Genomic DNA, 24722 nt, shown 5'->3' on the forward strand with positions numbered 1-24722 from the left:
CAACCTCAGTTTCAGAACTGAATTTCAATATCCTCTTGCCTTTCTCCTCATTGAAATGAATCCTGCTAAGAAAAACTACATACTGATATGTTGAGCACCATGCACTTACCATGACAGTGATCATAACGGCAATCACAATTCCAACCACACCAGTGAAGGGAATGAGGTAATATCCCAATGGGAAGTTGAAGTCTGGCATCAATACAATATATGCACTGTGAATAGACAGAACAATGAGAAATGTGTGGAGTGGTGAATGATACAGGCAGTTCTGATATTCTGGGAAATACACTTCAATCATGACTGAAACAAACAAAACTAATATACAAACAAACATCACATTTCAACAAAACTGCTTTCTCATGAAAGAAAAAACACTGCAGCCCAATAGGTTCATCTTTTAAGAGCCAGGACAGAGGCAGGAACAAGGCCCCAACTTCCTCATAATACCAAAGGAGCTATCAGTGATTGTGAGGTCATCAGCTTCAAGGTCAACATGAAACACATGAGTTTTTACAGATTCTCAGCACACTGCACAGCTCACACACAACAGCAAGTGACTTGTAACTCAGGAGAATGAGGGGAGTGAAAGAGGAGGGATGGGGGGGCGGTCACTGAGTGGGAATAACACTTTGTCACTAAAGCAAATGAAGCTCGTGAAAGATTGAGTCGTGCCATAAAATATAACATACAACATTTTCATAGAAACTTACAAAGACAATGATGTAACACAAGATATCACTTACCCTTTGTCATAAGTGAACAGTGACTTTAGGAGCTGTGAAGCACGGACCCCGATGAAAACTGATGGGATTGTTATCTGATGTCTGATCTCCTCTGCAGAATTGACAGAAATATTAATCACCAGTCAATTTTGAAATAATATTGAAATAATTCTGCCCACATCCATTTGCCAAGTTCTCTACAAGTAGTTGGCCAACTGGCTTTCACTGGGCTATGATACTTTCCACGCAATCAGCTTCAAGGAGTTCATTTCAATGTGAAAAACAACAGTATAACCCTGGTAAGGAACCACAAATCCTCATTCAGCAGCTCCTAACAGAGACAAAGTTGAGGCAGGAATCTTGCTAGGTGTAGGCATAAAGAAACTAAGTTTAAATAACTATTTTAAATGGTGGAGCAGGTGTAAAACAAACAACCCTTGAGCCTGTTCTATTATTTACCAAGTTTCCGAACTTTTGAATACTTATCACCAACTCAGCATGGCTTGAGAAATAAAAGCAAATTACTGCGGATGCTGGAATCTGAAACCAAAAGAGAAAATGCTGGAAAATCTCAGCAGGTCTGGCAGCATCTGTAAGGAGAGAAAAGAGCTGACGTTTTGAGTCTAACTGCCTACACTTCCATCCTCAGCTCGTCCAAGGCCCCAAAGGAGACTTCTACATCCAAAGTTTCATCTGCACTTCCACGTCATTTACTGTAACCATTGCTCCCGATGTGGCCTTCTCTACTACGCGCAGAGCGCTTCAGAGAACATCTCCAGGACACCCGCACCAACCAAACCCACTGACCCATGGCTGAACACTTCAACTCCCCTCCCACTCCGCCGAGGACATGCAGATCCTTGGGCCTCCTCCATTACTACTCCCTTACCACCTTATGCCTGGAGGAAGGTTGCCTCATCTTCCGCCATGCAGCCCTCCAACCCCGTGGCATCAACGTTGATTTCACCAGTTTCCTCATTTCCCCTCCACCTCACTTTATCCCATTTCCAACCTTCCAGCTAAGCACCACTCTCATGACCTGTCTTACCTGTCCATCTTTCTTCCTACCTATCTGCTCCACTCTCCCCCCAACCTATCACCTTACCCACACCTCCATCCACCTACTGCACTCTCAACTTTCTTCCCCCATCCCACTGGAGAAAGTGAGGGCTGCAGATGCTGGAGATCAGAGCTGAAAATGTGTTGCTGGAAAAGCGCAGCAGGTCAGGCAACATCCAAGGAACAGGAGAATCGACGTTTCGGGCATCAGACCTTCCACCCCGTAGCCCAACACTTCAACTCCCCCTCCCACTCCACCAAGGACATGCAGGTCCTTGGACTCCTCCATCACCAGACCATGGCAACACGACGGTTGGAGGAAGAGCGCCTCATCTTCCGCCTGGGAACCCTCCAACCATAAGGGATGAACTCAGATTTCTCCAGTTTCCTCATTTCCCTCCCCCCACCTTGTCTCAGTCAAATCCCTCGAACTCAGCACTGCCTTCCTAATCTGCAATCTTCTTCCTGACCTCTCCGCCCCCACCCCACTCTGGCCTATCACCCTCACCTTGACCTCCCTCCACCTATCGCATTCCAACGCCCCTCCCCCAAGTCCCTCCTCCCTACCTTTTATCTTAGCCTGCTGGACACACTTTCCTCATTCCTGAAGAAGGGCTGATGCCCGAAACGTCGATTCTCCTGTTCCTTGGATGCTGCCTGACCTGCTGCGCTTTTCCAGCAACACATTTTCAGCTCCCCCATCCCACTCCCTTCCCACTTATCTCTCCACCCCCGAGTCTTCCAGCCTCATTCCTGATGAAGGGCTTTTGCCTGAAACATTGATTTTCCTGCTCCTCCGATGCTGCCTGATCTGCTGTGCTTTTCCAGCATCACACTCTTGACTCCAACCTCCAGTATCTGCAATCCTCATTTTCACAAAGTTAAAAGTCACACAACACAACACCAGGTTATAGTCCAACAGGTTTATTTGAAAGCACTAACTTTTGTAATGCTGCTCGTTCATCAGGTAGCGCTTCCAAATAAACCTGTTGGACAATTAACTGGTGTTGTGTGATTTTTAACCACTGAAGGAAAGGCAGGCACTTCTCCCAGAAGACCGCCCTACATTCATCCCTGAATCAAGATGAAAAAGATAAACAGGTTAGGTTAGGCACTGCTTTTTATGGGGCAATACTGCACACTATTCAGCAACTATGTTTACTTATTAAAGGTGATTTTTAAAAAAACTATCTTCTCCCAAGCTAACATTCCCAGCATAGAGGTGCTCATCACCCAAACCCAACCCCAGTAGGAAATATATAAAGTTCTTAAACATTTCAGCAGGCTTCCAAAAAACAACGTTGCTTGGTCACCATAGCAGAAGCCTAGGAGAATGGCAGGTACGCCTCAGGAATGTCCTTAAAGCCTCCCTGCAGAGCTCAACCATATGATCCATTTCATAGGGAGACCTTTGCTTGTGTCTGACCAAACAAAGACTTATTCAGGAAGGCATCAAACACAATTAGAGACTTTGCAAGGCTGAGAGGTTGGAGAGAATACACAAACCTCCAAACACCTCAACTGCCTGACATTCCAGCATCACCTGCCCTGCACGTGGATGTGTTTGAACTAATCAGCCACCTCACAACCAATCGAATCAGAGTGGAGTAAGTCATCCTCAATCGAAAGGGAATGCCTGAGAAAAAGAAATAAACAATGAACATTTCCTTCAGAATTTTGGAGACTCAGAACCTACCACTGCTCCAATGCATGCTGAGCAGCTGATCCGAGTCGACATTGTGCACAATCGCTGCCTTATACCCAGCCTGCTGTGCCTGAAGCACCTGCAACAAAAATACACAACGCACTAGTGCTGGCCCTTAAGCAGCTAGACAAGTTAAATAAGATTATTTCAATGATAATGCTCATTCTTTTTATTTGATTATAAATCAAACAACATGGGGACTCCTCCACACACACGACAGGGTACAGTAACATATCACAGAAAGAGAGGGATGGGTTTGGAAGACATTGTTGGGAAGGATCACCCAATTCAGTTTGAGATTAAAAAGGTACAGTTAAACTTGGCAAGACAAAGTAGGTATGTCGCCCACGAGGATGGGACACATCCCAGTGGGATATAGAAGAAGCTTTACTTTCATTAAGCTTTTGCTATAGCTATCCTGTGAGTATTTGGTGGCAAGAGTGTGGAAGGAGCTTTACATTTTGTATAGGAGAATGAAGAACCATTTACATTCACTTCAAAAGAGTAGAGGATGCTTTACTCTGCATCTAACCTCATGCTAAGGAAAAGGAGGATTGAAATCGTGGAGAGACTGGCCATAATTGTTACACCATCAGTTCAAAAACAAACAGAAGGGTAAACCAGTGATTAAAGGCCAGTGCATTTAATGGTGAGGTGACTTTTGGAAGCAGAGAAGATTTAGTAGTGTAGCACCAAGAAGGAAATACATTGAAAGTTGCAGCTTTTCCTGAGGCAGAGATGATCAGGTTATTCGTTAGAAGTCAGTACTCCACAGAAAATGAAGAGAAACACTTTTCATGTGCTAAATAGCTGATAATCAAAGGACAGAGATTCAAGGTGATTAACAAAAATACTAAAAAAAAACAACGCTGGATAGGATGGTGGAAAAAGCTTTTAGGAAAAAGTAATAGTTTTTCCATTGGGCTAAATTATTGAAGGAAAAAGAAGTTGCGAGAAGGTGGGCAAACAGCTGGGATGTGGAATCAACATTTTACTTCCAAACCCAAAAACTTATTTTATTCATAAAAACATCTGTGTGTGTATATATATATATATTTACTCCATTCAAACAAACCATAGACAAACCTCAAACATACAATACATTTTTATTTCAAAAGTATACATTATTCTTTTTAAAAATGTGTATATATACATTGTGACCAATGGATTTTGGTTCTGTACACTTAACACATCAAGTAATCAACTGGATGAGTCTTCCACAGAACCAGCACAGACATCAGGAACTGAATCATTATGGTCGTTAGCACCCGTAGCAACATCTGCCCCATTCAGCACAGATGGCCACTGCAGGAATCTAATCCTAGCACTTACACCCTTCACCTTGAGCACAACATGCACAAGAAATGGATGACAATATGATGACCAGGAGTGTGAAGGCTTATCCTTTTATTTGATATTTTTTCTGTGATACGTAGATGGCATGAGATTTCCTCAATACTTCCCCTGCTTAACGTTTGCAAAATCAAATCCCAGTTATCGTGCACATGTCTAGGTGACTAATATGTATCAACGACAATAAAATCAAATACTTAAGATCCTTAGCTGTTCAGTCTGAAATATTTCTCAGGAAATTATATTACTCAAGTTTTATTACCTACCTTGACGTCAAAATTGCATCCATATCTGCGAATCATAACGATAAAATCAAGGCTGGTGGTATTTGAAGGTGGCGGTGCAATAGGTTCACAGGCATTATCAGGCTTGGCAAATACTAAATAACCCTACAGGGATTCAACAAGAAATACCTGTGACTTTCACTTGAAAGTCTAATTCTAGTCTAATTAAAAAGCGCCCATGAAGGCCTGACCACCTGCAGCTGCAACAGAGAATTACATGTACCTGTCTTCCCCAATCAAGCCATATGACTAACTTACATCGAGCACCTCCACAAGGTCAGAAATATTAACTTGCCAATTTATTTGGAAAGTAACAAAACACTGAAATGTCCAGTGGTTAGCACTGCTGCCTCACAGCGCCAGAGACTCGGGTTCAAATCCCGCCTCCGGCAACTGTCTGTGTGGAGTTTGCACATTCTCCCCGTGTCTGCGTGGGTTTCCTCTGGGTGCTCTGGTTTCCTCCCACAGTCCAAACATGTGCAAGTCAGGTGAATTGGCCATACTAAATTGCCCATGGTGCTAGGTGAAGGTGTAAATCTAGGGGAGTGGGTCTGGGTGGGTTGCTCTTCAGAGGGTCAATGTGGGCTTGTTGGGCCGAAGGGCCTGTTTCCACACTGTAAGTAATCTAATCTAATCTAATCTAAAGAACAATAAAGCTCCCCCTTTCCTCAGCTCTCAAATCTTGAATGTAGAATATTTAATACACTTCTTAATCTTCTCAAGAGTCAATCAACTTTTCCCTCCCTTATTGATGCAATGCACAATAACAAGATTATCCAACCATCCTTGCACATGTGACCAAAAAGGGAGAGTGCCTGATGCATTCTTGCTTTGACAGTTTTACATTTCCACATTAGCGGTACAACTAGTGTAAATATGTATGCTGGAGTGCTCAGTAAAGTTAAACATATTACAATTAACTGATGTCCCAAACTAATACAAATTTCCCAAAGTTTCAATACTCTTACTTTCCCTCTGATTTATACAGTACCATTCCCAATCAGACTGCATAGAGATCATTCTTGTTCTTTCCCAAAGAATCATTTACAATAGCACTTTGGTTCAAAGTGTCATCTAAAAGAAAACATCTCTGTCAGCGCAGCCCTCCCCAAGTACTTGACTGAGGCACAAATTTGGAATGGTCTCTGGAGTGGAATTTGCCCCCTCAACCTCTCATAGATGAGCCACAAATAATATTTTCCCTTTCATGAGCAACAGTTTAAATGAAAGCAGCAGATAGATTATGACTAGGTAAGATAGCGAGGCATAATAGACAAATGAAAAAAATCTGTCTGTCCTTTCCCTCCTGTATCCCCTCCCCTCCCATTTTTGCAATATCCTGAAGTTATGAAAAGCACAACAGAAATGCCTTGTTTTAAAATTTGAATTCTTTGCTGAAAGCAATAAACCTACCTGCAGCCCCTCCCTTAGTAGCTGATAGCCAAACATTGATGGCAGGTCATCAAAGATCATGGTAGTGTTGGGGGTACTGTTTGTGTACTGTCAAAAGAAATGGATCCATTATTCCTGATATTTCTTTCTATTTATGATGTTGACATTGCATTGCCTTGCAAGTTTAGACAGTAGACAATAGGCCATTCTGCCCTTCGAGCTTGCACCACCATTCAATATGATCATGGCTGATCATCCTTAATCAGTATCCTGTTCCTGCCTTATCTCCATAACCCTTGATTCCACTATCCTTGAGAGGTCTATCCAACTCTTTCTTAAATGAATCCAGAGACTGGGCCTCCACTGCCCTCTGGGGCAGAGCATTCCACACACCCACCACTCTCTGGGTGAAGAAGTTTCTGCCAAGTTTATTCACAATGGCAATCGATTTCAGAAAGAAAGGGTGCTTCTCAAAAACTACAGGCAGATTTTCAAACTGGAAGTGATTTTACACCAATTCCTTTAGGAGACAGAAGGATCTGCACCAGTTAGCAAAGTGGCTAGATAGAGGCAAGATATTGCAGAACAATGGTAAGAAATACAATGAGTAGATGTTAAAACGAAATGTTACAAATGCAAAGTTTATAAGATTGCTATGTTTTGAGATGGTCTCTTTAATTTTAGTTAATTTGGGAGGGGGGAGCAATTTGATTTTCTGAGTTGCGCAAAACGCTCCCAACTGTAAACAACAGAAACAAATGCTGTACTAACTGCAGATAGTCTTTCAGCCCCCAAGAAAAAGGCTCTCAAAAAGCAGTTCTTGTGTGGTCATAATGAGATAGGTGCCCTTTCTAGGGGCTACCAAGTAAAATGCATGGGGCTACAGGGTCTCTGCTTAAAGAGATGCATCCGGTGACTGAGGAATTTGGAAGATACATCTTGGCACAGCTGGGCTGCATGGGGAGAACATAGCACTTAAAAGCAGGAGTAGGCCATTCTGCCCTTCAAGCCTGCTACACCATTCAATTTAGGAAATCTCCCAAAACTATAAGGAAACCAAAACTATACATAGCAAAATTGCTGTATAAGTAAAGAATACCATCGGTTATTCAATTCCTCTGATAATAAAAGACAGCATTAAGTTGGCCTTCTAAATTGTTTCCTGTACCAACTTTGTGACTTATGCACTAGAACACCTAGATACTGGTGGACCTTGGAATTCTACAGATGTTTGCTATTCAAATGATACTCTGCTTTTTTTTTATTCTTCCTGCCAAAATGAAAACCTTCACATTTTGATTTATTATTGTCACATGTACCGAAGTAGTGAAAAGTTTTATTTTGCACTCAGTACAGGTAGATCATAACTTATCAAGATCTTAGGGTGATTGAACACGTGAGGAATACAAAGTTATAGCTGCAAAGAAGGTGCACAAAAAGCAACATCAACAGCAGGAAGAAGCTGCTCTTGAACCTGTTGGAACATGTGTTTAAGCTTTTGTATAGTCTGCCTGATGTAGAGGTTGGAAGAGATTATAATCGGGGTGTGAAGGGTATTTGGTGATGTTGGCTGCCTTTCCACAGCATCTTGTAGATACTATACACTACTGCTACTGAGTGTCGGTGGTGGAGGGAATGGATGCTTGTGGATGCAGTGCCAATCAAACAGGATGCTTTGTCTTGGATGGTGTCAATTTCTTGAGTGTTGTTGGGGCTACACCTGGATGCATCATAGCTTGGTACCTGAACTATACTGCTCAGGATATGGAGTCAATTGATGGGAGTTGATTTGCATGAAGGTCTGGGCTATGTTCACAACTTTTTGTAATTTCTTACAGTCCTAACCAGAATAGTTCAGGTACCAAGCCACAATGTATCCGGGTGCAGCCCCAAAACCACTCAAGAAATTGACACCATCCAAGATAAAGCAACCTGTTTGATTGGCACTACATCCACAAGCATCCATTCCCTCCACCACCGACACTCATTTACTATGTACAAGATGCACTACAAAAATTCATCAAAGATCATCACACAGCACCTTCCAAAACCACATCCACTTCCAGAGAAGAAAGTGAGGACTGTAGGTACTAGAGATCAGAGTCGAGATGTGGTGCTGGAAAAGCACAGCCGGTCAGGGAGCATCTGAGAAGCAGGTGACATCTTGGAAATAATCCCTCATCAGCCCTCCTAACTACTTCCATCTAGAAGGACAAGGGCAGCAGATACATGGGAACACCACCCCCTGCAAGTTCCCCTCCAAACCACCCACCATCCTGACTTGGAAATATGTCACCGTTCCTTCACTGTTGCTGGGTCAAAATCCTAGAATTCCCTCCTTAATGGGATTGTCCACCCACAGCAAGTGAACTTTAGCAGTTCAACAAGGCAGCTCACCACCACTTAATCAAGGGCAACTAGGGACGGGTAATAAATGTTGGCCAGTCAGCAACGCCCACATCCCACAAGTGAATAAAAAAAAACATGATTTCTATGGTGCATCTGTAAACATTGGAGAGGGTCCTTATGGATATGCTAAATTTCCTTAGCTTCCTGAGGAAGAGGAGGCACTGTTGTGCCTTCTTGACCATTGCATCAATGTGGGTGGACCAGGACAGATTGTTGGTGACAGTCACTCCTAGGAACTTGATGCTTTCGACCATCTCCACCTCGGCACCTTTGATGTGCCCACCTCCTGGATTCCTGATGTCAATGACCAGCTCTTTAGGTTTGCTGACATTGAGGTAGAGATTGTTAGTTTAGCACCATGTTGCCAAGCACTCTTTCCTGCATTCTGTCTCGACATTGTCTGGCCGACAACAGTGGTGTCATCAGTGAACTTGTAGATGCAGTTCAGACGAAATTTGGCCACAAAGTCGTGAGTGTACAAGGAGTACAGTAAGGGGTTGCAATTTTACCACATTACACTCCAACTGTCAGATTTTTGCCCAACCAACTTTACTTAACCACATCAGTATATATCCGTGTTATGTAGGTGACATAACAATTTCCAGCCTACCTGTGTGTGCATGTTCTGCAAATGTGGTCACAGTGCCTTCGCTCCTTTCAGTTAAAGTGACTTGACATAAAATGTAAGAGGTTGTGGCCCAGCAAAGACCCCTATGAGACTCCACTTGTCACATCTTGCTAAATTGGACCTATTTATAAAAACTTTCGGCCAGCCAGCCAAGCTTCTATCCATGCACGTATGTTACTCTCTACACCATGACTTCCTACTTTGTGCAATAACCCTTTTTTTTAAAATGTGGTACTTTCTCCAATGCCTTCTGGAAATAATGCCTCTCATTTGACATCACTGTTCTTGGTGAGTTAATGTGGGTTAGTGCAGACCAGGAACTGAGGTGTATGGTTCAAGAATATATCCCAATGGGACATTCACTCACTGAATGGGTCATCACAGCAGCACATAAATAAACTTTCAACCTTTTCCCCCTAATATGGGCCAGAGTGGGAGGGAAAACAGATTATTTTAAAAATGCTTATTTCGAAGTGAGACTTACTGCACACACGTATCCCTCCACAGCTGGCACATCCATTAGAAGAATCGGCAAAACAAAAATGGCACAGTATGGCACTGAGTAGTACACACCCGCAGGCATCTTGAGTCAGGGAATCTTGTATAGCACCTGCCTCAGGAAACAAAGAAAACAGATCAGTGATAGATATAGTCAAGTGTTTGGATAGTACAAGGTTCCCCTGCTGTCTCAGTGGGGAAGTTGAGGCCAGGTACAGACTGTGCCAACACATTATTGTAACATTCTGTGGAGGTGCCGGATTTGGACTGGAGTGAACAAAGTCAAAAATCATTGTAACATTCTGTGCTCAAAAGGTATGACTCAGAGTTATAAGGTATTATAGCACAGAAAGAGTTCTTTCAGCTCATCATACCTATGAGTCATTATGCATGTTCCTAATCTAATCCCATTTCCCAGTTGGTCCATGGCTTTGTATATTATGGCATTTTGTGTGTTCATCTAAATACTTACAGTCACAGTCATAGGAAAGAGACCCTTCAGTCCAACCCGTCCATGCCGAACAGCTATCCTAACCCAATCTAGTCCCACCTGCCAGCACCTGGCCCATATCCTGCCAAACCCTTCCTTTTCACATACCCATCCAGATTACTTGTAAATATTGCAAATGTACCAGTGTCCACCACTTCATCTGGCAGCTCATTCCATACACGTACTACCCTCTGCGTGAAAACGTTGCCCCTTAGGTCTCTTGTATATCTTTCCACTCTCACCCTAAACCTATGCCCTCTAGTTCTGGACTCCCCGGTCCCAGGGAAAAGACTTTGCCTATTTATCCTATCCATGTCCCTCATGATTTCATAAACCTCTATAAGGTCACCCCTCAGCCTCCGACACTCCAGGGAAAACAGCCCCAGCCTATTCAGCCTCTCCCTGTAGCTCAGATCCTCCAACCCTGGCAATATCCTTGTAAATCTTTTCTGAACCCTTTCAAGTTTCACAACATCTTTCCAAAGGAAGGAGACCAGAATTGCATGCAATATTCCAACAGTGGCCTAACCAATGTCTTGTTCAGCCGCAACATGACCTCCCAACTCCTGTACTCAGTAGTCTGACCAATAAAGGAAAGCATACCAAACACCTTCTTCACTATCCTATCTACCTGTGACTCCACTTTCAAGGAGCTATGAACCTGCACTCCAAGGTCTCTTTGTTCAGCAACACTCCCTAGGACCTTACCATTAAGTGTATAAGTCCTGATAAGATTTGCTTTCCCAAAGTGCAGCACCTCACATTTATCTAAATTAAACTCCATCTGCCATTTCTCAGCCCATTGGCCCATCTGGTCCAGATCCTGTTGTAATCTGAGGTGATCTTCTTCGCTATCCACTACACCTCCAATTTTGGTGTCATCTGCAAACTCTTATGCTCACATCCAAACCATTTATATAAATGATGAAAAGTAGAGGGCCCAGCACCAATCCTTGTGGCACTCCACTGGTCACAGGCCTCCAGTCTGAAAAACAACCCTCCACCACCACCCTCTGTCTTCTACCTTTGAGCCAGTTCTGTATCCAAATGGCTAGTTCTCCCTGTATTCCGTAAGATCTAACCTTGTTAAGCAGTCGCCCACGGTGAACCTTGTCGAACACCTTGCTGAAGGCCATATAGATCATGTCTACACCTATACCCTCATCAATCCTCTTTGTTACTTCTTCAAAAAAATCAATCAAGTTTATGAGACATGATTTCCCACGCACAAAGCCATGTTGACTATCCCTAATCAGTCCTTGCCTTTCCAAATACATGTACGTTCTGTCTCTCAGGATTCCCTCCAACAACTTGCCCATCATCGATGTCAGGCTCGCTGGTCTGTAGTGCCCTGGCTTGTCCTTACCAGCTTTCTTAAACAGTGGCACATTAGCCAACCTCCAGTCTTCTGCCACCTCACCTGTGACTATCGATCATATAAATATTTCAGTAAGAGGCCCAGCGATCACTACCCTAGCTTCCCACAGAGTTCTGGGGTACACCTGATCAGATCCTGGGGATTTAGCCACTTTTATGCATTTCAAAACATTAAGCACTTCCTCCTCTGTAATACGGACATTTTTCAAGATGTCACCATCTTTTTCCCTACATTCTTTGTCTTCCACGTCCTTCTCCACAGTAGATACTGACGCAAAATACTTGTTTAGTATCCCTCCCCCCCCCCATCTCCTGTGGCTCCACACAACTGCTGCCTTGCTGATCTTTGAGGGACCCTACTCTCTCCCTAGTTACCCCCTTTTGTTGTTAATGTATTTGTAAAAACCCTTTGGATTCTCCTTAATTCTATTTGCCAAAGCTATCTCATGTCCCTTTTTTATCCTCCTGATTTCCCTTTTAAGTATACTCCTACTGCCTTTATACTCTAAGGATTCACTCGATCTATCCTGTCTATAACTGACATATGCTTCCTTCTTTATCTTAACCAAACCCTCAATTTCTTTTGACATCCTGCATTCCCTATACCTACCAGCCTTTCCTTTCACCCTGACAGGAATATACTTTCTCTGGACTCTCCTTAACTCATTTCTGAAGACTTCCCATTTTCCAGCCGTCTCTTTACCTGCAAACATCTGTCACCAATCAGCTTTTGAAAGTTCTTGTCTAATACCATCAAAATTGGCCTTTCTCCAATTTGGAACTTCAACTTTTAGATCTGGTCAACCCTTTCAAAGTGCTCCTCCACTGACACCTCAGTCACCTGCCCTGCCTTATTTCCCAAGAGTAGATCAAGTTTTGCACCTTCTCTAGTAAATACATTCACATACTGAATCTGAAAATTTTCTTGTAGTCACTTAACAAATTCCTCTCCATCTAAACCCTTAACACTATGGCAAGTCCCAGTCTATGTTCGAAATGTTAAAATCCCATACCATAACCACCCTATTATTCTTACAGATAACGGAGATATCCTTACAAATTTGTTTCTCAATTTCCCTCTTAAGTCTGGTAATGGCTCCAGTTTCTACCAACTTTTCAGACACTGAGGAGCATTGACAAATATTGAGAAAGTAGGAAAGAGCTCAAACATGAGTCAGAATGGCTAAAAGAGGCTTTGAAAAGTCCTTGGTCAGCACAGTAAGGCAAATCCCAAGGCATTTTATACATACCAGGAGCAAAAGGGGAGCTAGGGAAAGAGTAAGCCCACTCAAGGTCAAAGAAGGGAAGTTATGTATGCAGCCAGAAAAAATGGGTGAGATCCTTAATGAGTACTTTACATTGGTATTCACCAAAGAGAAGAACATGAGGGATGTTGAGGTTAGGGAAAGGTGCAAATACTCTGGGGCAGGTCAACATAATGAACAAAAAAGTGCTGGGTGTCTTGAAATACATTAAGGTGGACAGGGGCAGACAGGATCTATTCCAAGATACTGTAGGAGGCAAGGGAGAAATAGTTGGGGCCTTAGACATCTTTGCACCCTCTTTGGCCTTAAGCAAGGTTCCAGAGGACTGGAGAATGGCCAATGTTGTTCTTTTGTTTAAGAAGGGAAATAGATAATCCAGGTAATTATAGGCCAGTGAGCCTGACATCAATGGTGCTTTTAGAAAAGATACTGGAGGAACACAGCAAGCCAGGCAGCATCAGGAAGTGCAGAAGTTGACACTTCAGGTGTAACCCTTCTTCAGGACTGAAGGGTACACCAGAAACATTGACTTCTGCACCTCCTGATACTGCCTGGCTTGCTGTGTTCCTCCAGCCTCCTGCTTGTCGACTTTGGATTACAGCACCTGCAGGTTTTTTTTGCCTCTTTAGAGAAGATACTGACAGACAAGATTTATTCACATTTGGAAGCAAATGGACCAGTTAGTGATAGGCAGCCTGGGTTTGTGCAAATAAGGTAATGTCTCACTGACTTGGTTACATATTTTCTTGGAGGTGGTGACAAGAATGACCAGACATCCTAAATTAATCTAGTCCCACTTGCGAGCATTTCGTCCCTATCCCTCTAAACCTTTCCTATTCATATGCCCATCCGGATGCCTTTTAAATGTTGTAATTATAATTGTACCAGTCTCCATTACTTCCTCTGGCAGGTTGTTCCATCCATGAACCATCCTCAGTGTGAAAATATTGCCCCTTAGGTCCCTTTTAAATCGTTTACTCTCTCACCTTAACTATGGCCTCTAGTTTTGGACTACTGTACTCTGAGGAAAAGACCATGACTATTTACCCTATCCATGCCCCTCATGATTTTATAAACCTCTATGAGGTCACCCCTCAGCCTCTGACACTCCAGGGAAAACAGCCCCAGCCTGTTCAGCCTCTCCCTACAGCTCAAATTCTCCAACTCTGGCAACATTCTTGTCAATCTTTTCTGAATCCTTTCAAGTTTCACAACATCTTTCCCATAGCAAGGAAACAGAATTGAATGCAGTATTCCAAAAGTGGCCTAACCAATGTCCTGTACAGTTGCAACATGATCTCCCAACTCCTATTCCCAATGGACCGACCAATAAAAGCAAGCAGACCAAATGCTTTCTTCAGTACGCTGTCTGCCTGCGACTCCACTTTCAAGAAACGGTGAACCTGCAGCCAAGGTCTCTGTTCAGCAACATTCCGCAGGACCTAACCATTAAGCATATTAATCCTGCTCTGATTTGCCCTACCAAAGTGTAGCACCTCACATTTATCTAGACTAAAGTCCATCTGTTAGTCCTCAACCCATTTGTCCATCTTATCCTGGTCTCGTTGTACTGAGTTAACCTGCTTCACTGTCCACTACACATGATCACAGGTTCATGATACATATTGAGGAAATTGTAGGTAGTCTGATGTAAGTTTGCAGATGACATCAAAATTGGTGGAGTTGCAGATAGTGAGGAGGATTGGCAGAGGATACAGTGGGATATAAACAGATTTTAGATTTGGGCAGATAGAGTTTATCAAAATGCAAGGTAATACATTTTGGAAGATTAAATTCATGGGAGAATTATACAATAAATGGAATATCCATATACAGAGGGATCTGAACATATATGGTCCACAGATCCCTCAAAGTGGAAACACAGGTGGATAAGATGATTATTAAGGAATTCAGCACGCTGGCTTTCAGCATGCTTGCCTTCATTGGCCAGGGCATCAAATATAAAAGTCGGCAAGTTATGCTACAGCTGTAGAAAACTTCAGTTCTGCAACAATTTGAAATATTGTGCGCAGTTCTGGTCACCACACTATCAGAAGGACATGTATGCTTTGGAGAGGGTTCAGAAAAGATTTACCAGGATATTGCCTGATCTTTAGGGTTATTGTTATGAGGAGAGGTCGAATAAACTGATTGTTTTCAGTGGAAAAGTCGAGACTGAGGAGTAACCTAATAGAGGTCTACAAAATTATGAAAGGCATATATAGGGTGTGTAGTCAGAGGCTTTTTCTCCAGGGTGGAAACATCAATTACAAGATGACATAGGTTCAAGGTGAGAGGGGGAAAAGTTTAGGGGTGAATTGGTGGAAAATCTTTCATGCAGAAAGTGGTGGGTACCGGGAATGCACTACCAGCAAAGATGGTGGAAGCAACATTTCAGAAGTATCTTGATGAACACATGAATGTGAGGTGAACAGAGGGATATATAACATGGGCAATAAGTAATAGGTCTAAAGAAGGAATAGGAATTGGCACAGACTTAGTGGACAGAAGGGCTTGTTTCTGTGCTGTATTGTATTTTGATTCTATATTGCTAGAAACAAATCCCATTGAATTGTTAGCATTTTAATTATGCTGTCCTATGCTGCATTCCTGGATCACCTCGCTCAGTTTCTGACAGATCATAGATAGACCATATTATTTTTGTTTATTTAGTTAACATGTCGGTTAGTCAGAGACAAATTCACTTGAGGCTGAACATTTTCTTTAACAGAAAAAAGTTTATCACGTGGGCGGCACAGTGACTGAGTGGTTGACACTGCTGCCTCACAGCACCAGGGACAAGGGTTTAATTCCAACCTCAGGCCTGAGCCGCCTTTTGGGGCAGCACGGTGGCACAGTGGTTAGCACTGCTGCCTGCACAGCGCCAGAGACCCAGGTTAAATTCCAGCCTCAGGCGACTGACTGTGTGGAGTTTGCACATTCTCCCAGTGTCTGTGTGGGTTTCATCCAGGTGCTCCAGTTTCCTCCCACAGTCCAAAGATGTGCAGGTTAGGTGATTTGACCATGCTAAATATCCTGTAGTGTTAGGAGAAGGGGTAAATGTAGGGGAATGGGTCTGGGTAGGTTGCGCTTTGGCGGGTCAGTGTGGACTTGTTGGGCCGAAGGGCCTGTTTCACTGCAAGTAATCTAATCTAAATCTAAATTGCCTGTGTGGAGTTTGCACATTCTCCCCTCAGCTGTGGGGATTTCCTCTGGGTGCTCCGGTTTCCTCCCACAGTCCAAAGTTGTGCAGGTTAGGTGGATAGGCCATGTTAAATTGCTCATAGTGTCCAGGAATATGTAGGCTAGGTGGATTGGTCAAGAGAAAATGTGGGGTTGCAGGGATAGGGTAGTGGTCTGGCTGGCATGCTCTTCAGAGAGGCGGTGTGGACTCCATAGGCTGAATGGCCTGCTTCCACACCATGGGACTCTATGGAAAGAAGAAATTTTTAAAATCTAAAAGATATACAACAATTTGAATGATCTCAAAACACTCAGCAAAATAAAGTTTTGATCTGTTTCCTGACTCTATCCAAAACATAGACTCATGTCCAGAGAAATTACACTCCCTGTCTCAACTCCTTAGGGCTCTACTTAGCTGATTCCTGACAGACAGTGGCACAAAGATTACTACTGCTGCCTTACAGCACCAAGGACCTGGGTTCAATTCTAACCTTGGGCAACTGTCTCTGTGGAACTTGCACATTCACCTCTTGTCTGTGTGGGATTGCTCCAGTTTCCTCCCTCAGATATTTAGATAAGTGCATGAATAGGAAAGGTTTGGAGGGATACGGGCCAGGAGCAGGCAGACTGGATTAGTTTATCTTGGAATTATGTTTGGCACAGACTGGTTGGACTGGAGGGTCTGCTTTCATGCTATATGACTCCATGACTATGACTATGCGCAGGTTAGGTGAACTGGCCATGCTATATTGCCCGGTGGTGTCCAGGGATGTGTAGGTTAGGTGGATTAGCCACAGGAAATGCAGGCTTACAGGTACAGGTTAAGGGTCTGCGTGAGATGCTATTTGGAGAGTCAGTGTGGACTTAATGGACCGAATGGCCTGATTCACCACTGTAAGGATTCTACGAGAGTTTCTTGGCTTTGGACTTAAGAAACAATTAAGTAAGTCCTTACCAAAATCTGCCAACAACATCTTTTCCACAAGTCTGTCAGCCTAAACTGTCTCAGTCCAAATAATCTGCTTGTTTCTAACCAAACTATAAGATCCTAAGACATACGAGCAGAAATTAGGTCATTCCACCCATCAAGTCTGCTCCACCATTCAATCATGGCTGAGAAGTTTCTCAACCCCATTCTCCCACTTTCTCCTGTAACCTATCTATCTCAGTCTTAAATATAGTCAATGACCTGGCCTCCCGAGCCTTCTGTGGGGCAATGAATTCCATCGATTCATCACTCTCTGACTGAAGAGGGTTCTCCTCATCTCCATTCTAAATAACCTTCCCTGTCCTCGAAGGCTCTCTTCCCAATGGAAACATCTTCCCAACATCTACTCTATCCAGGCTATTCAGTATATTTCAATTAGATCCCCCCTCATCTTTCTAAACTCCATCGAGTATAAATCCAGTTTTCATGTTCTCCTGATTTGGTAAATCAGAACCAAAAACAGAAATTGCTGGAAGACGGCAGCAGGTCAGGCAGCAACTGTGCAGCTAAATCAGAATTAACACTGTGTGTGCAGAGACCCTTCCTCAGCAGGTAAGGAAGGGTCATCAGACCAGAAATGTTAACTCTTGATTTCTCTTCACAATGCTGCCTTTTCTGTTTTGATAGTTTCAAAAGTTAAACCCTTCTGCTGAGGCATCTGGTTCTTGAATTGCCCTGAGCTACTCTTAGGATAGAAACTAAACTTGCTTCTAAATTCAACAATGGTGCCTCTGAACTGTAAAACTTACCCTCTAATGTTTTTCCTTCTCTGTTCACACAATTTGATTTATGAGCCTGTAACAGCCATAGTCAGTCACTTGGATAGCTTTCTGGAAGATAAAATATGATGCTGTCTAACCTTTAAAGAATATCAGTATTACCCAAGCTGATTGCTAGAGGACCAAATTGTGAACATTCATTCTCCCAATGTTCTAATATTTTTATTCATTCCTTCCTTTTTTCAGTACGGTAAGCACATTTTTCTCTGGACTATCCTCCTCCTCATAACATGAGGTACTTGATTGTATCCTGTTTGGAGTGCTCATAACATAATTCACATGACTGAGTTTTGTTTTGATTTCATAAGATCCAGTGAAGTTCGCTTTTAAAAAATACTTGCTCAAAGCTTATTCATCTGAACTGAAAATAAAGCCTTACATGTTTACTCTGTTATAAACTCAACAGTATAAAGACCTTTGTATCAAGGGCCTGAAATTAATGTTCATTGTCACATTGTGGATTGGGTCATGGTTCTAAAATGACACACCGACCTTTTCCTTAAAAAGAAAGCCCTTCACAAAAATAACTAACACCTTTACGCCAATATTTTGAAATTCAAACTTTAAAAAAAAAGTCTTTCAACACAAGGTGATGTTTGCGTTCTTCCAAAGTGCACCACTCCACATTTATTTAAGTTGAAATTCGTTTACTAGCTATCTGGCCAATCTGAAAGTTTTCTAATGTCTTCCAATTATTAATGTCAATTACAGATGTGTCTCAGCATGGATTTTTGCGGAACTGTACTTTCTACCTTTGACCAATCCAAACAACAAACCTTTACCTCTCTGCTTTCGGTTTTAGCTAATTTCCAAGCATTTTGCTATTTCTTCCTTGGTTATTTATCCAATTATACATTCCTCTTATCTCTTTTGATTATGTGGTCTTGTCGATTAAGTTTTCAAACTGTCTTCACATTTTTTAAAAATTCAATCACGGAATGAGGGTGCCACTAGCTAGGTCAGCATTTATTACCCATCTCTAGTCGCAGTGGGTCTGGAGTCACATGTCACATGTAATCCAGACCAGTACAGGATCTTTGTTTTATTCATTTCTCGGATTTAGGTGTCATATGCTGAGCCAGCATGTATAGCCCATCCCTAGTTGCCCTTGTGAAGGTGGTGCTGACCTGCCTTCTTGAATCGCTGCAGTCCACTTGCTGTGGGTTGACCCACAATGCTGGGAGGGAATTCCAGGATTTTGACCCAAAGACTATGAAGGAACAGCAGAATATTTCCAAGTCAGGAAGTGAGTGGCTTGGAGGGGAACTTGCAAGTGGTGGTTTTCCCAAGTACCTGCTGCCCTTGTCCTTCTAGGTGAAAGTGATCGTGGGTTTGGAAAGTGCTAAATAAGGATCTTTGGTGAATTTCTGCAGTGCATCTTGTAGATAGCCCACACTGCTGTTACTGAGTATCCATGGTGGAGAGGTCGAATGTTTGTAGGTGTGGTACCAATTAAGCATATTGCTTTGTCCCTGGATGGTGTCAAGTTTTGAGTGCTGTTGGGGCTGTACCCATTCGGGCAAGTGGGGGAGTATTCCATCATACTCCTAACTTGCGCCTTGTAGATGGTGGACAGGTTTGGGGTGTCAGGAGGTGAGTTACTCACCACAGTATCCCTCATCTCTGACCTGCTCTTGTCGCCACTGCATTTATGTGCTGAGTCCAGTGGAGTTTCTAGTTAATGGTAACCCCAAGGATGTTGACAGTGGAGGATTCAGTGATGGTAATGCTGTTGAATGTCAAGGGACGGTGTTTGGAGTGTCTCTTATTGGTGATGGTCATTGTCTGGCATTTGTGTTGCGCGAATGTTACTTGTCACTTGTTGGCCCGAGCGTGAATATTGTCCAGAACTTGTTGCATTTGAGCATGGACTGTTTCAGTACCTGAGGAGTCACGAATGCTGAACACTGTGCATTCATTGGCAAACATCCCCACTCCTGACCTTATGAGAGACCTTATGGTCATTGATGAAGCAGCTGAAGCTGGTTGGGCCTAGGACACTATCCTGAGGAACTCCTGCAGAGATGGCCTGGAGCTGAGGTGACTGACCCTCCAACAAGAATCACGACCATCTTCCTATGTGTCAGATATGACTCTAATCAGTGGAGTGTTTGCCCCCGATACCCATTGATTCCAGTTTTGCCAGAGCTCAATTATGCCATACTTAGTTAAATGCAGCCTTGATGTCAAGGGCTGTCACTCTCCCCTCCCCTCTGGAATTCAGCTCTTTTGTCCATGTTTGGACTAAGGCCGTAATGAGGTCAGGAGCTGAGTGGCCCTGGTGAAACCCAAACTGGGTGTAACAGAGCAGGTGCTGCTTGTTAACATTGTTGATGGCCCCCTTCCATCAGTTTACTGATGATCGAGAGTAGACTGATGGGGCGGTAATTGGCCAGGTTGGATTTTTGTATACAGGACATACCTGGACAATTTTCCACATTGTTGGCTAGATGCCAATGTTGTAACTGTACTGGAACAGCTTGGCTCAGGGAGCAGAAGGTTCTAGAGCACACGTCAGTGGCAGGATAGCAGTTTCCTTCCCTAGAGGACATTAGTGAACGAGATGGGTGCTTCTGACAATTGCCAATTAATTCACTGACATCTTTAAACTCTTTAATTCCAGATATTTATTGAAATCAAATTCCATCTATTGTGGCAGGATTCAAACCCAGGTCCTCAATACATTACCTGCATTTCTGGATTAACAATTTAGTAATAATGCCACTTGGTCATTGTCTCAACACATATGAACAGATGAGGAACAAAAGGTGGACTGTAGCCCTTCAAACTTTGCAAAATAAAAAACATGATACAGTGGCTCAGTGGTTAGCACTGCTGCCTCACAGCACCAAGGACCCGGGTTTGATTCCAGCAACTGTCTGCATGGAGTTCGTACATTCTCCCTGCGTCTGCTTCGGTTCCCTCTGGGTGCTCCAGTTTCCTCCCACAATTCAAAGATGTGGTTAGGTGAATTGGCTATGCTAAATTATCCCATAGTGTTCAGGGATGTGTAGGTTAGGTGCATTGGTCAGGGGTAAATACAGAATAATAGGGTAGGGAAATGGGTCTGGGTCGGTTACTCTTCAGAAGGTTGGTGTAGAAATCTTTTTAAGGTGGAGGTGAATCCCAACAAGTTGGGCCAAAGGGCCTGTTTCTACACCATAGGGATTCTATGATTCTAAAGCTTGCTTTGGCATTTGGTGAGATCATGGCTGCTCTGTGATTCAAATTCTGCACTCCCAGCTTTTCCAATAACATAGCAGAATCGATCCACCTCCACCTTAAAAAGATTTAATGACCCCTCTTCCACTGACTTAGGGGGTGGACAGTTCCAAAGCCGGACAAACCTCAAAAAGAATTCTCATCACCTGTCCTAAAAGGGCAATCCCCTGACTTTTAAAATAGTGTCTAGATCTGGACTCCCCCACAATAGGAAAAATTCTTTCCACATTCATCATGGCAAAGCTATTCCTGTCTCTTTGCTTTTCAAAGATTTCTTTGTTCAGCTTGCCTATAGTAGCTCCATCCTCCATTCCTCTGAATTTGTTCTTTGTCAAGCTATTTCCTACTTGTGTCACTCTTTGACCCGTAACTTAAACCTTACCCTGTTGCGAGCACCACCACCAAGATGTTTTTCCAATTTCTTCAATATTTCATCTGGTGATCAGTAATTACAAGGCTCTAGAATGTTTTTTCTCTTACTGGATTTCCACATAGTAAATAAACTAGGACCACACTGTTTTGATTTTTCAATATCATCATTTCATCTGCCAGGTTATCTGTTGGGTTGAAATCTGTCAGCTGTTGTACGTGGATTTCCAAAAGGTTCTTGATAATGTGCCACAAAGACAACTCAAAATCGTGGCTCATGGTGGATGGAGTAGCTTATTAGCATGGAAAGGTTAGAGGATTGGTAGCAAATAGGAAGCAGAGAATTGGTATAAATAAGTCTTTTGTGAGTTGGAAAACTGTAATTAGTGGATGTTACAGGGATCAGTGTTAGGGCCTCATTTACCTACAAACCATTCAATGACCTGGATGAGAATATCAAATGAATGGTAAATAAACTTGCCAATCACACCCAGGTGGGATCTCAAACGGATATAGAGTTAAGTGAATGGACAAACGTTTGGCAGATGAAAAAAATGCAAACTTGCTACTTTCACAGGAGTATGCTATTTAAATGGAGAGTGATTGTAGAACTCAGTGGTACAAAGTTATCTGGGTATCCTGGTACACAAAATCACAAAACGTTAGTGTACAGGTACAGCAAGAGGATAGGAAGACTAATGGAATCCTGTCATTTAGAGTCATAGAGATCTATAGCATGGAAACAGACTCTTCGGTCCAACCCATCCATGCCAACCAGATATCCCAACCCATGTCCCTGCAAACCCTTCCTATTCATATACCCATCCAACTGCCTCTTAAAATGTTGCAATTGTACCAGCCTCCACCACTTCCTCTGACAGCTCATTCCATACACGTACCACCCTCTGGGTGAAAATGTTGCTTCATAGGTCTTTTTTTCCCCTCTTGCTGCAAGGAAATGGAGTACAATTGGACAGGATCTGTGTGAGACCACATCTGAAACTCTGTATTGTTTTGGTATTGTTGTTTGCAAAAGGATAAGAAGTCCCATTCAACTCATTCCTGTAATTAAGGGCTTATCATGCGAAGGAAGGTTGAAAAGGTTGAAAAGGTCAGACCCCTATTCATTGATATTTAGATGAATGAGAGATTAGTTTATTGAAACCTGGAAAATCTTGAGGTGACTACAAAGGAACCTTGATTATCTGAACGACACAGGCAGGGAGTATTTTGCTCGGATAACTGAATGCCAGATACCACGGTTTAGCCAAGCATATTGTCCAGATAATCCAAAATTCAGGTAATCAAAAGCCAGATAATTGAAGTTCCCCTGTAGATAAGATATTTCATTTTGAGTGTGTTCTGAGCACGGGTCACCAGACCTGAAACAAACTAATTTCTTTTCACAATGCTGCCAGACCTGCTGAGCTTTTCCAGCAACTTCTGTTTTTGTTAAGAATGAGAAGGCTCCCTTTTCATAGAGAGAAGAGGAGAATTTCTATACTTTCAGAGGGTCATTAGGTTTTGGTGTTCTCTTTCCCAGAAAACAGCAGAGGCTGGGTTGCTGAACTTGTTCAAGGTTAAGTTGGATAGCTTTTTGATAGCCAAGGTAGTCTAGGATTACAGGAGGCAGAGGAGACCACAACCAGACCAACACTGATCATGCCAAATGACTTACTCCTGCTCCCAAGTCTCATTTTTCTATTTATCCCATTTCTGCTACTTACCATAGACTTGTCTACACATTATTTCTTCCTCTATGTAGTACTCTTATAGAACACTCCAATTAGGGTGATGGATTATAGAGTCATAGAGACGCACAGCATGGAAACAGACCCTTCGGTCCAACTCGTCCATGCCGACCAGATATCCCAACCTAATCTAGTCCCATTTTCCAGCACTTGGCCCATATCCCTCTAAACTCTTCCTATTCATATACCCATCCAGATGCCTGTTAAATATTGTATTTGTACCAGCCTCCACCACCTCCTCTGGCAGCTCATTCCAAACACGTACCACGCTCTGCATGAAAAAGTTGCCCCTTAGGTCCCTTTCATATCTTTCCTCTCTCACTCTAAACCTATGTCCTCTAGCTCTGGACTCCCCAACTCCAGAGAAACAAAAACTATTTACCCTATCCATGCCCCTCATGATTTTATAAACCTCTATGAGGTCACCCCTCAGCCTTTGACACTCCAGGGAAAACAGCCCCAGCCTATTCAGCCTCTCCTTATAGCTCAAATCCTCCAACTCTGGCAACATCCTTGTAAATCTTTTCTGAATCCTTTCAAGTTTCACAACATCCTTCCGATAGGTAGGAGACCAGAACTGCATGCAATATTCCAGAAGTGGCCTAACCAACACCCTGTACATCTGCAACATGACCTCCCAACTCCGATACTCAATGCTCTGAGATCACCCCTGCCAGGAACATGAAAAGAGCATGCCATTTAATCCCTTCACTATATTTGCCACTTGATGTAAACACCGCCGATCAGCAGGCTAACTCCAAAACAATAACATTTACTCATAATCTGTTATCTACCAATGTCAGTTTAAAAATAATTCATTAAGGAAACATTGTTTTTTGTGGAAGAGTTCCAAACTTCTACCACTATTTGCATGTAGAGTAGTTTCCTAATTTTACTTATGCAAGGTCTGGCTCAAACTCTTTAGGACAGCATCCTTTAGTCTTAGATTCTCCAACCTGTGTATATATTTTCTATCTACCTATCCACTCCCTTTAATATCTCTAAACTTCAAACAAAACACTCCTTATTCTTCTATGTTTCAGGGAACATAACCTGAGTTTGTACAATTGCTCTTGACATTCAAGTCTGTTTTGTAAATCATTGCTGCACACCACCCAGGGCCAATACGGTAGTATCCTTCCTGAGGTGCTCACAGTTACTCACTCTACTTCGTAAAACTGAAATGTGGTTTCTGCCCTTCATATCCTTTAAATCAACTCACGTAGATTCTGCATCCATCTTGCT

At 42.8% G+C, this 24722-nt stretch overlaps 1 protein-coding gene across 7 annotated transcripts in view; it reads right to left on the reverse strand.

The window, feature by feature from the left end:
- LOC140492664 (E3 ubiquitin-protein ligase RNF167-like) overlaps nt 1-24722 on the reverse strand; it is a 125811-nt gene that overhangs the window by 91399 nt on the left and 9690 nt on the right. For 4 of the 7 annotated variants that reach the window (XM_072591703.1, XM_072591701.1, XM_072591705.1 and 1 more), the window contains 6 exons: nt 10040-10165; nt 6540-6626; nt 5109-5231; nt 3481-3568; nt 747-837; nt 110-215 (listed from right to left, as the gene is read on the reverse strand). In XM_072591703.1, the coding sequence (XP_072447804.1) occupies nt 110-215; nt 747-837; nt 3481-3568; nt 5109-5231; nt 6540-6626; nt 10040-10138 (594 nt within the window). In that variant the 5' untranslated portion in view covers nt 10139-10165. Of the gene's footprint in view, nt 1-109; nt 216-746; nt 838-3480; nt 3569-5108; nt 5232-6539; nt 6627-10039; nt 10170-24722 lie in introns of all 7 variants that reach the window. The other 3 variants (XM_072591707.1, XM_072591706.1, XM_072591704.1) reach the window with 2 other exon arrangements.

Source organism: Chiloscyllium punctatum, chromosome 21 (assembly GCF_047496795.1).
Source record: "Chiloscyllium punctatum isolate Juve2018m chromosome 21, sChiPun1.3, whole genome shotgun sequence".
NCBI lineage: Eukaryota > Metazoa > Chordata > Chondrichthyes > Orectolobiformes > Hemiscylliidae > Chiloscyllium > Chiloscyllium punctatum.